Source organism: Chiloscyllium plagiosum, chromosome 36 (assembly GCF_004010195.1).
Source record: "Chiloscyllium plagiosum isolate BGI_BamShark_2017 chromosome 36, ASM401019v2, whole genome shotgun sequence".
NCBI classification, from domain to species: Eukaryota; Metazoa; Chordata; class Chondrichthyes; order Orectolobiformes; family Hemiscylliidae; genus Chiloscyllium; species Chiloscyllium plagiosum.
In genome coordinates this window covers 32,268,122-32,281,234 of record NC_057745.1, presented here as the reverse complement: position 1 = coordinate 32,281,234, position 13,113 = coordinate 32,268,122, and the positions used below count along the sequence as shown (strand labels likewise).

General features: G+C 44.3%; 1 protein-coding gene across 1 annotated transcript in view; it reads left to right on the top strand.

Annotated features, from left to right (window-relative positions):
* Positions 1-11,842: 11,842 nt before the first annotated feature.
* Positions 11,843-13,113, top strand: part of LOC122541088 (cell surface hyaluronidase-like) — a 146,242-nt gene continuing 144,971 nt past the window's right edge. The window contains exon 1 of the mRNA XM_043677617.1: positions 11,843-12,586. Within this exon, the coding sequence (XP_043533552.1) occupies positions 12,447-12,586 (140 nt within the window). The 5' untranslated portion in view covers positions 11,843-12,446. The remainder of the gene's footprint in view (positions 12,587-13,113) is intronic.

Below are 13,113 nucleotides of genomic sequence, written 5' to 3'. Positions count from 1 at the left end.
TATAAACAACTGAGATCAACTGAACTGCTCAGAGTATAAAGAGTGTAGGGCTCTTTAAGAAGGAAATCAGGAAGGCAAAGAGGGGATATGAGATGTCCTTGGCGGATGAAGTTAATGATAATTCAAAAAAAATCTACTTTGTAGGTAAAGGGACAGCTGGAAAATGGGAAGCCTTCAAAAATGAGATAACGAGAGTTGAGAGATAGTATGTTCTTTGCGATTTTTGAGAAGATTTGTAGCTCAGGTTGATGATAAGTATGTAAGTTAGCTTGCTGAGCTGGAAGGTTTTTTTTTCCAGAGGTTTCATCACCATACTAGGTAACATCATCAGTGAGAGTCTCCGAGTGCTGGCGGTATATCCCGTCTCTCTATTTATAGGTCTTGGTTTCTCAAGGTGGGTGATGTCATTTCCAGTTCTTTTTTTTCAGGGGAAGGTAGATAGGGTCTAAATCGATGTGTTTACTGATGGAGTTCTGGTTAGAATCTGATGCGTCTAAGAATTCTCGTGCGTGTCTTTGCTTCGCCTGTCCTAGGATGTGTATGTGCTCCCAAAGTGGTATCCTTCTTTGTCTGTATGTATAGAAACAAGTGACTATACATGCAGACAAAGAAGGACACCACTTTGACTGGGACAACACACACATTCTCAGTTAGGTGAAACAAAGACATGCACAAGAATTCTTAGAGGCATTGCATTCAAACCAGAACTCCACCAATAAACACATCAACTTAGACCCTATCTACCTTCCCCTGAAAAAAAGAACTGGAATTGAGATCACCCACCTTAAGAAACCAAGACCTATAAAAAGAGAGGCGGGGCATACCACCAGCGCTTCACCAGAGACTCTCACTGATGATACGGCCCTTAAAGATCAGCAAGGTAGCCTACGTGTGGAACTGCTGGAGATTGAGGAGATACTAAACGAGTATTTTGCATCAGTGTTTACCGTGGAGAAGGACATGCATGATATAGAATGTGGGGAAATAGATGGTGACATCTTGAAAAATGTGCATATTTCAGAGGAGGAGGTGCTGCTGTCTTAAAATGCATAAAGGTGGATAAACCCCTAGAACTCTGTGGGAAGCTAGGAAAGTAATTGCTGCAATACTTGGATCATCAATAGTCACAAAGGAGGTGCTGGAAAACTGGAAGTTGGCTAAAATGGTGCCATTATTTAAGAAAGATGGTAAGGAAAAGCCAGGGAACTATAGACCGGTGACCCTGACATCAGAGGTGGGCAGGTTGTTGGAGGAAATCCTGAGGAACAGGATTTACATGTATGTCGAAAGACAAGGACTGACTAGGGATGGTCAGCATGGCTTTGTGTGTGGAAAATCACGTCTCACAAACTTAATTATGTTTTTTGAAGAAGTCACAAAGAGGATTGATGGACAGAGCGGTGGACGTGACCTGTATGGACTTCAGTAAGGTGTTCAACAAGGTTCCTCATGATAGACTGGTTGGCAAGGTTAGATCACATGGTATACAGGGAGGAAAAGTCATTTGGATACAGAACTGGCTCAAATGTAGAAACCAGAGAGTGGTGGTGGAGGGTGCTTTTCATACTTGAGGCCTGTGAGCAGTGGTATGCCACAAGGATCAGTACTGGGTCCACTGTTTTTTGTCATTTATATAAATTATTTGGATGTGAACATAGGAGATATAGTTAGTAAGTTTGCAGATGATACCAAAATTGCAGGTGTAGTGGACACAAAGACAAAGACAGTTATCTCAGAGTACAATGGGATCTTGATCAGATGGGGCGGTGGGCCAAGGAGTGGCAGATGGAGTTTAATTTCGATACATGTAAGGTGCTGCATTTTGGAAAGGCAAATCAGGGCTGGACTTAGACACTTAATGGTAACGTCCTGGGGAGTGTTGCTGAACAAAGAGACCTTGGAGTGCGGGTTCATAGTTCCTTGAAAGTGGAGTTGCAGATAGATAAAATAGTGAAGAAGGTGTTTATTATGCTTTCCTTTATTGGTCAGAGTCTTGAGTTTCAGAGTTGGGAAGTCATGTTGCAGTTGTACAGGACATCGGTTAAGTCACTTTTGGAATACTGTGTGCAATTCTGGTCTCCCTCCTATAGGAACGATATTGTGAAACTTGAAAGGATTCAGAAAAGATTTAAGGATGTTGCCAGGGTCGGAGGGTTGAGCTATAGGGAGAGGCTGAATAAGCTGGGGCTGTTTTTTCTGGAGCATCGAAGGCTGAGGGGTGACCTTATAGAGCTTTATAAAATCATGAGGGGAATGGATAGGGTAAATAGACATGGTCTTTTCCCTAGGCAAAAGTGAGGACTGCAGATGCTGGAAACCAGAGTTTAGATCAGAGTGGTGCTGGAAAAGCACAGCAGGTCAGGCAGCATCCGAGGAGCAGAAAAATCCACGTTTTTTTCCCTGGGCTGGAGGAGTCCAGAACTAGAGGGCATAGGTTTAGGGTAAGAGGAGAAAGATTTAAAAGGGACTTAAGGGCAAATTTTTCATGCAAAGGGTGGTGTGTGTATGGAATGAGCTGCCAGAGGAAGTGGTGGAGGCTGGTTTTAAACATATAAAAGGCATCTGGATGGGTGTAGGAAGGGTTTAGAGGGAAATGAGCCAAATGCTGGCAAAAAGGACTAGATTAATTTAGGATATCTGGTCAGCATGGACAAGTTGGACTGAAGGGTCTATTTCCATGCTGTACATCTCTATGACTATGACTCTATTAATACATTTAAGAGAAAAGAACAACTAGAGAAGAGAGTAGGGCATCTTAAATGTCAGTGGGTTCATCTTTGTGTTGAAGGCAGCTGAGAAGGTGATTGGTAGATGAAGGTGGTGGTGAAGGTGATAGGTTGGAGAGAAGGGTGGAGTGGATAGGTGGGAAGGAAGGAAGATGGACAGTTCAAGACTGTGGTGCGGAGTTGGAAAGTTGCATCTGGGATAAGGTGGGGGGAGGGGAAATGAGGAACCTGGTGAAATCTATATTGATCCCATGTGGTTGGGGGAGTCCCAAAGCAGAAGATGAGGCGTTCTTCCAGGCGTCAGGTGGTAAGGGTTTGGCGATGGAGAAGGCCAAGGACCTGCATATCTTTGGGGAAGTGGAAAGGGGAGTTAAAGTGGTTGGCCATGGAGTGGTGTTTCGTGCAGGTGTTCTGGAGATGTTCTTTGAAGTGTTCTACAAGTAGGCATCCTGTCTCCCCAATGTAGAGGAAACCACATCGGGAGCAACGGATACAGTTTAACGTGTGTGGAAGTGCAAGTAAATCTTAGCTAGATGTGAAAGTCTCCTTTGCGGCCTTGGATGGATGTAAGGGGGGAGGTATGGGCACAGGTTTTGCAATTCCTGCGGTGGCAGGGGAAGGTGTCGGGATGGGAGGGTGGGTTAGTGGGGGGCTTGGACCTGACAATGGTCTTTACGGAATGCACATAGGGGTAGGGAGGGAAATATACCTCTGGTGGTGGGGTCTGTTTCTAGGTGGCGGAAATGGCGGAGGATAATGCGATTTATCTGGAGGTTGGTGGGGTGGAAAGTGAGGATGCGGGTTCTGTCCTTGTTGTAGTTGGAGGTGTGGGGTTCGAGGGTGGAGTGCGGGAAGTTGTTGCAAATTGTAGTTCATTCAATCTCTGTTTCCGACTAGGCAGGCCCTGTTCTTTGGATGATGTAGATACTTAAATGTTGAAGAGGCCTTGTTTAGTGAAGGATTCTCAGTGGCTGTGGTATTTCTCACTTAAATTTCCAGGAGCTTGGTTGTCAGATGAACCAGCAGTTGGAACAGACTGGGGGGAGTTTTTCTTTCTGTTGGGCTCTCCTGCTTAGATAGTTCATTATTCCAACTGCTTTGATGATGAGCTACTTCCAAGGCTTTTGGTGGAACTCTCATCATCTTCCAGTGTATTTTAAAAGAAAATACTGCTGTCTCATTATTTGATCTTTCACAGAAAGTCCTCTTCTGAATAAAGTGGTGATTATGCTGATTACCCATCCTGTCTTGTTGTTTAACATTTTGAGAGATTGAAACAGTCAAAATCTTTGTTGTTGTCTAACTCTTTTACTTTGATAATACTTTCCTGGATTGGTTTCGGGGGGGCGGAATGATTTGTATCAGTTTCTACTGTTCTTTTCCTGAGGCGGCAGTAGTTCCAATCCACAAATGCGAATTATTTGCTCCTCAACCATCTTATAAAGTCTTTTGTGACCAATTTTGAAATATAATAATCATTTGAAGTTCAGAACGGGTATACTGCATAACACAAGCTACAAATTCAACTTTACACCCTCCCCATTGCTAAAGATGATTCCAATACTTTCCATTTCCCTTTCATACCAACTGTTGCATTTCCCCCCCCCCCCCTCCCAAGTTCTAAATCTGTGTAAAACATTAGCCTATCCACAACTTCTATACTACTCCATATCTGGGATGGTACCCCTCATACCTTTTACATCCTTCGAGACTGCAGATCGGAAACAAACAAACAGAAATTGCTGAAGAAACTCAGCAGATCTGACAGCATCTGTGGAGAGAAAGCAGAGTTAACTTTGCAGATCTGAAGAAGGGTCACTGCACTTGAAAGGTTAACTCTGCGTTCTCTCCACAGATGCTGTCAGATCTGCTGAGTTTCTCTAGTGATTTTTGTTTTTGTTTGTTTCATATCTCCAGTGTCTGCAGTCCCTTGTTCTATTTTGTTGAAAATGAATGTTATTCCCTCAACAACTTGTCTCACTATTAAATTCTAACTTGCAGTCCTTCTGTTGACTCGGTTTATAAACAGACGCCAGAATCAGTTGCTGCTCCGAGGAACAGGAAGCTTGGTAGACAGGAGAATCTATCTGTGTACCTGATAGAATGATGTGACAGGCAGGCCCTTGGCATCCACAATGCTACCAGATTCCAGACTGAGTGAGACATCAAAACATCTCAACACAATTGTAGGTTATCCTCTGGTGTCTGGGAGCCTGGGGTTTCCTCATGGCTGTGGGCATCTTTGTTACCCTGCATTGTATTTCTGTATCTGTGACTGCATGGTAGTTGACATGTTCACCTTATCATTTATTGGTGTTGTGATCCTGTGTGTATTACACATACGACTATCACAAAAGGTGCTGTTCAGACAAACTCACGGCATCAGTGCCAGCAGAATTGGGATATTATCTGTATAAACACGTTACATTCCTGCTACGTATAGCACCCGAGAGGCAAAATGCTGCTGGTCCTCACTGCATCAAGTCCATATTGTAAGCTACAAGCATTTGTATGTTGACAGGGACTCCCACATGCCTCTCTGACATGTTGTCCTACAACACTATCATTGCAGACGTAATCAAGACATTGACTGACTCTGCTGCAGATGCTGCTCAGACAGCAGCCTCAGAGGGATGCTAATCAGATGAACATTACCTGCTCGGCTGCCAGATGTCCCAAGCCTCTGACTTTATAAATGATGCCCAAGGTTTAAACCTTCATGTCAGGGTGGTCAGAAATGACATTAAGAATGAGGTGGCAATCAATGTTGTATCCATCATCTGAACCTGACTGGGAACAAGGTGTGGCACCCTTAAATCCACACAACCATTGCAGCAACTAGCAACATCATCAATGTACAGTTTCTGTCAATAAAGTGAGATGAAACGTATATTTACAAGAGTGTTTCTTCTATGTAGTGATAAACACTCGTGCCATCATTCGACCTTTAGAAAGCTTGACCTTTCTTTTCTACCCACTATGTTGAGGTGCAGTCACATTGTGGTGGAGATTGCCTGTTCTGAGCCATTCCCTGTTGATCTGAGGCCTGAAGAGCTCTAACCTGCTGAGGGTCTCCTCTACAGCTACATCCTCCATCAGGCCTGTCACATGCAATGGCGTCAGTGGTACAGGAAACGTGGGGTGGCAGGGCTCCCTCGCTATTCCCTTCTAAGCTAGAAAGATCTAGTTACATAACTCTGAGGAAAAATATTCTCCTCCTCTCAGACCTAAAAGTTAACATCTAGCTTTAAAAGAGTGTCCCCTAATTCTGGATTTACCCTCTCCACGTTCATTTTATCAAGGCTTTTCATGATCTTGAAAACTAACTAAGTCTCCCCTCACTCTTCTAAATTCTCCTGGAACAGAGTTGGAACTGGGGGTGGAATTGGAGGTGGGAGTGGAGGAAAGCTATCTCCTTTTGAACTTGCTTTGAGAACCTGCAATGAAGAACAGAAATAAATAATTGATGTCTAAACACAATCTCTTTTCTAAACAATGTTGCAGCCTTACTCATAGAACATAGAAGAATACAGCGCAGTACAGGCCCTCTCTATATCCTGCTGTAACCTGCCACATCCTTCCTCACTGTCAACAACTCCTCCGACTTTCGTATCATACTCCTGTACAACTCCTCCGACTTTCTACATACTCCTGTATGTCCATTTGTCAACAGTAGGCAGGAGACATCCTCATTGGGTGGCTGAGAAACTTTGTTCTCTCCATGTGCACAGGCTCAGTCCTGATTCTCCCTCTGGTATAGCAGGGATTCCTCCACCAGGCCTTGAACACTCCTCAATATTAGGAGAGATTTTCTCCTGTGGCCAGACAGAATGATTGATTGTCATTCCAATGTTCTGTACATGCCTATGACAGCTCATAAGGAGGACCAAGTCCAGCCCAGTAAGTGCTTGACAGCCACACTCTCCTGAAATGGGTACCACACAAGCAAAATGAAGTAGTTTCCACATTCGATCTACATGCGGCATCTGCGGCTAAAGATTGCAACTCTACTGTCTGACACCCTACTGGACTTGCACAGTTACATTCCGGGACACCTTGGAGAGTGTCACTTTGCAGTGACTATGTAGGGCCACTTACCCTTTCAGAGCACAGCAATTTGTTCACTCTCTTTCTACACTGGAGCCAGGTTCTGGAGTGGGTCCTACTGCCACTAACTTGCCAAGTCTGCTCAGGACAGAGGAGAGAGCCTCCTGCTGCCAGCACCAGGAAGCAGCATCTCCCACTTTTTGTGAGCAACCTGGCGGAGAATGTGAAGTGAGGAAATGCTGAACCATGGGACCTCTGGTTATCTGCCTGCTCTGAGATGTCTCCCTGATAGCAGAATTGGATTTCCACAGGCATGAAAGGTCCAAGTATTCCAATGATAGCTGTAGTGTCACTGGTGCTGCAGGATTGAATGCATTGAATGCCTGTCCAAGTGCATTTTAAAAATGGTGCCTGCACCTTCAACCCTGTGCAGTAATGGTGGACCTCTTGACCACACCCCCCCTCATTGCATGAGTCATTGTATTACTTGACCGTGTGTAGCTAAAGTGGCTGGTCACTACTTGGCAACACATGAATCCCAGCACCTCCTAAATGGAAGCATCGGTCTCTGACTAACTCACCAATGGCAAATTCCTCACTACCATAAACCCACTCCTCTTCTTCACATCCTCCCCATGTTTCAACTGATGCCTAGTTAAATCAAAGATACCGAAACTTCTTATCGCTTGCTCGCTTTCCTTGCAGTCCAGGCATTTCAAACTCAAACTTTGTGTCATCTATTCATTATTACCTCATTTACTTTACCATTCTATCTTCTCTTTCCAGTTCTGGGTTTGCTGTGATAAGCTTTTCTCGATTTCTGAATGGAAATACCTGCATTCTATTCAAAAGTCCCATCAGAAATATCTCCTGTCTAACCTATTGTGCTGAACCTTCTGGGCCCTGTGGTGATAGCTAAGGAGAATGAAAAGCCAGGAAATTGGGAGTTGGGGTGTGGGGGGAGGGTAGTGCACAGCTACATGGGCATGATTCTCGATTCTCCCCTTTAGCCAGGTGGGTTATAGCTGGCTCCATACAGGAGGTGGGATACTTTATACTTTACATTGCAGAGGTTCCATTCAGGGGTGTTTCTACAATTACCTTTCCATTTAGATAATGGCAGGTCTACTCTCCCTCTTCTCAACCAAACACAGAGGCCAAAAGCTTCATGGAAGCAGTTGGTGGCTCCAGGCTGCAAGGAGGATGTTACATTAATGTAAGGGCGCAATTGAGGCTAGGAGTGATCCAGTAGAGGAATTTCCCTTCCATCCCACTTGCTTATTATTTGAGGTGCACATGCAGTCCCCAACTAGCCTGCAAAGAACACACCTCCTCCAGTGAGGCTGCCATGACTAAGGAGCTCTCTTGTTGTCTTCATACAACGGCAAGTTTAGATGCAACAATTCAGGAGGCTGGTTCTGGCAAGATTGTTGAGAAGTATTTTGTAATACCGGCTTGATCCTGCCATAAGTGTAACGAAGTTGGCTGTAATACCCAGCCTAATTATTAGTGACAAATTGTCCGTGCTTCTCTTGAGATTTGGAATGAAGAGCACAATAGTCAATCAGTCAAGAATGCAATTTCTCCTGCAGTTGTATCCCTCACGAAGCCCTTTTCTGTAAGCTATCTTAAGGGTAACAGACCCTGTTGTACTTTGAGTCAAGAAACCATATCAAATGCCTCAATATTAGATCCACCTTGAGAACAGGATAACCCTCTATATTTCAATAACTATAGAAAACCATTTGTCAAACAAAGCCTGTATTATGATGCCACATGTTCTGACTGCAATGAACATGATTAAGTAATTCCCCGGAAACTGTGCCTTTGCAGCTGTAAATTATAGTGATTAATTTTCTGCATATAACTATCTTCCACTCAATGCATTCAGCTGGAAAAATAATCCTGCTTTTATCGGGGGGCTGCACATGGGCTATGTCTGCTGTTGTAAGAATTGTTTAAATTAAGGGTTTTCTGTGCAAGTAGATTCTAATTAAATATAGGGTTTGCTCATTAAAAAGACTCTATTTACATAGAGAATCTGTTTCAACACTCTGTCAGTTCCAAACTCCCTCCAATTCATTGGCGCAAGTATCACCAAAACCATCTTCCAAATGTTGGTTCACGTTATAGTGAAAGCCAGTTTTCAAATGAGCTCATGCACAGTATTCCTAGAAGATGCAACTATTGTGCCTTCTAACATAAAATGGAGGAATGGGGTTGTTAGTTTGAGACAACATTACCGTGTGGAGTCTATTATAGTTCAAATGTGAAAAAGAAGACTACAGCATATTTTCTAAATGGAGATTGATGGGCGGCATGGTGGCACAGTGGTTAGCACTGCTGCCTCACAGCGCCAGAGACCCGGGTTCAATTCCCACCTCAGGCGACTGACTGTGTGGAGTTTGCACATTCTCCCCGTGTCTGCGTGGGTTTCCTCCGGGTGCTCCGGTTTCCTCCCACAGTCCAAAGATGTGCTGGTCAGGTGAATTGGCCATGCTAAATTGCCCGTAGTGTTAGGTAAAAGGGGTAAATGTAGGGGTATGGGTGGGTTGCGCTTCGGCGGGGCGGTGTGGACTTATCGGGCCGAAGGGCCTGTTTCCACACTGTAAGTAATCTAATCTAATCAACTGAACAGACATCCAGTTTATTCCCAGCACCAAATTGGTGTTAACTCATTCTGAAGTGACCAGCAAATGCTGGCCTTTATAACAAGGATTTGAGTACAGAAGTAAAATTGGTCTTTCTTAATTTATATAGAGCCTTGGTGAGACCATGCCTGGTCTTCTTACCCAAAGAAAGATATACCTGCCATAGAGGGAGCGCAACTAAGGTTTATCATATTCACCCAGGATAGAAGGAATGTATTATGAGGAAATATTAAACAGACTGGGTCTATATTCCCTGAGTTTAGAAGATTGGGGAACATTCTTTCATGAATCAACCCAGTCGAAACACAAAGGATGTTTCTGACTGGAGGAGAATCTAGAATCAGAAGATACAGTCTCAGAATGAAGAGCAAGTCATTTAGTTCTGAGGTAAGGAGGAATTTCGTCCCTCACAAGGTGGGCAGCCTATGGAATTCTCTGCTCCAGAGGATGTGGAGGCTCAGTATTTTGAGTTTGTTGAAGACAGAGATTGATAATTTTTTACATATTAAAAAATTTAAGGCAAATATGGATAGTTTCAGGAAAATGGTGTTGAAGTGGAAGATTGGCCAAAATCTTTTTGAAGGATGGGACAGGCTTGATGGGCTGAATGGCCCTCTCTTGCTTTTATTTCTTATCATGAATGGTGATTGAAGGGTATTGATTGATTAAATGTCTTGAGCACATTAAAAAGTCTTAAGCTGACATATTGCATTTGGTAGTGTGGTGCTGGAAAAGCACAGCAAGTCAGGCAGCATCCGAGAGCAGGAAAATCGATGTTTCGGGCAAAAGCCCTTATTCAGACATTTGCCCGAAACATCGATTTTCCTGCTCTTCGGATGCTGCCTGACCTGCTGTGCTTTTCCAACACCGTACTCTCGACTCTAATCTCCAGCATCTGCAGTCCTCACTTTCGCCATGATGCATTTGGTAGCACACCAATTTCTGAGCCAGAAAGGTCTGGGCTCCAAATCTTATTCCAGGATCTCTTGACGATAGGACTGTTCACGTCTTCAAGCAGGTGTTAATCTCAAGTAAAGTTTTTCCAATACTTCAGACGTTCTCCAAGGACGGAAAACATATGAAGATCTGCAAAGAATTAAACAGAGCCTTCTGGGAGGCTGGAGTAGTTATGGAGGAGGCAAACATATTATTGTTCCGTCCTGTAAATAAATGTTGCATTTCGTGAAATGTTGACATCTGGTTTCTTTCTTCACCATCTGACTTCAGAATGAGTTAGCACTGATTTGGTGCTGGAAATAAACTGGATGTCTGTTCAGTTTATGTTAGGTGACAACATCAATTTCCATTCAGAAAACATGCTGCAATCTTCTTTTCCAAGTCTGAACAATAATAGACTCCACAAGGCAATGTTGTCTCAAACTAGCAACCCCATTCCTACACATTGTTTATATGTTAGAAGGTACAATGGTTGCTCATTCTAGTAATTTGAAAACTGACACTCACTATAACATGAACCAGCATTTGGAAGACGATAACACTGGAAATTTTGGTGACATTTCAGCCAATGAATTGGAAGGAAAATCCTTAATGTCAATGACTCCTGAACAAGGATGCCCCAGTGGGATGTCATTGGAGGTTGGGCAGGGGAAGGCTCTGATAGCATGGAAGAGGGGAAAATGCATTGGGACACATGGGTGGAGAGAATGGCACAGGAGGGGTGGAATGGGATTAGGGAATGGCAAAGAGTGGAGAGGATGTGAGAGGAATAAATGGAAGGGGGGGGGGGGGATATGGCATGGCAGAAATGAAGAGATTCAAAATAGTATATTTGCAATACAAGATACTTGAGCTCAGAGCTATTCCGGTTGTCTGCTGGTAATAACAAACAGCTGGATTAACTACCTCCGAGCCATGATTGATTTGGACTAAACACTCCCTAAATGGCAGTAATCCCCAGGGATCTGTCTGGCTCTCGGTGCATTGCAAACACCTACAGCCCGGGGGTGGGTGAAGGCGGCAGTGGGAGCGAGGCAGCCTGACTCCCCCACCCCCCTCTCTCTCTGTCTCTGCCCTAGCCGCCGTCACTGAAGTGCAGCCCCAGACTGAGTGTGGGTATTTCTCCCCCCCCCCCCCGGAAGGCACCAATCGGCTCCAGCTGGTTGATTTTTTTTTCAGGCGGCTGAGGATGGGATGGCGCTGGGTTGGCTGTTTCAGCTGAAGGAGGATTCCTGGCCCCGGTGTGGTGGAGGGGATGACCGGGGCGAGGGGAACTGGTCCTGGGTTCTCCGGGCGCTGCCACGTGGATACTGTCCGGGCACCGGCCACAGTCCAGAGGAAGACAAGCCCGGGGGTGGGGGGGAGAATGGAGAGCCGGGTAGTGCTGACCTCCACCCAGTAGAGAGCTGCACTTTCCACCAGCCCACTGTCTGTATCCACAGAAAATCCTCAACCTTCATCGCGTGTGAGCACTCCCAGCTTTTGTTTTAGAAAATGCAAGAATGCTGTTAAATCTATTACATCAGCAAAGTAAGACAAAAATCCAAGTGACAAAGAACTTCTTCAGCTCATGGATATCATTCAGCGTTTTAAATAGTTCCACCTCATTGGAAAGCCCAAGGAAAATGATTGCAGTGTCTCTTCCAATGTTTTGCAACAATTTTAGATTTATTTTAAATGGCAGATTTAATCTCCATATTCCTCCTTTTATTGGTGTGGATTTAACGACTTCAGCAATGAAAATTCCTTCCAATTTTTAATTGGAGTAACCGCATGTCAATTCTTTCCAATTTCTTTCCATCAAGCAGAAAGTGACAGATCAGTTGCCCCCACCCTTGGGCGAGAAAGTTTCACAGCCTTATCCAACATTATTAGAAACTTAGAGCATGTAATGTGCCAAATAGATTCCCAGTCGCAGACTTGCCTTGTAAAAAAAAACCATCAAAACAAATATTTTTTTTAAAAGGCTAAAATTGAACAAGTGGAGTTTTGTTTCCATTGATGACTCCAGCTAGTTTGACGAGATCATTGCTGGAGCTGACGAATTTGGACATGGTTCCTTGGGATGTTCCCCAGAACTGCAGCTTGTGTAAGCGGGAGACAGGCTGGAGGGCAGACACCGAACATCCTCTATGCGAGTAGTAAAATTGATATAAGGACCCAATCCTCAAGGCTGACTTCTGATAGCAATCCACAGCCAGTAAGGTAAGCGAGACTTGTAGGTGTTTGTAACCGGGATGGGGACCCTTTAATAATAAGTTAGAGCTCTTCATAAGAAACAGAGTTCAACTGGGGGAAGTGGGAGTTTTTTTTTTAAAGCCTTAAATGAGATTTTGCAGAGTTAAGAAGGAACTCACTCGGCCAAGTCGAAATTTTAGAAATGTATATTTATCGAAGTTGGCCAGTGTAACGGCGACAGGTAAAAATTCCTCCTACGCTTTGCCGATCAGTTTAATTGGTGACATTTAGAAAAGGACGGAGCTACAGTTTGGTTTCTGAACTCTGCTGTTAATTGGGTTTGTAGTGTCTAATTAGCAGCGCATTTAATTCGCTGTTACAGCCTGTAGTGTTAACTTGTCAGGGGTTTTGTTTTTGGTGTTGAATTAGTCCTGACCGCTTTAATTAGACCGTGAGGTGATTAATGGCCGGCCCGAGGGGGAAGAGGGCTAGCCGTGTAGATTGCCCGAGTGGCCATCACCAGGCAAGTTAGTGCCGGCCTGAGGCAGGTACTC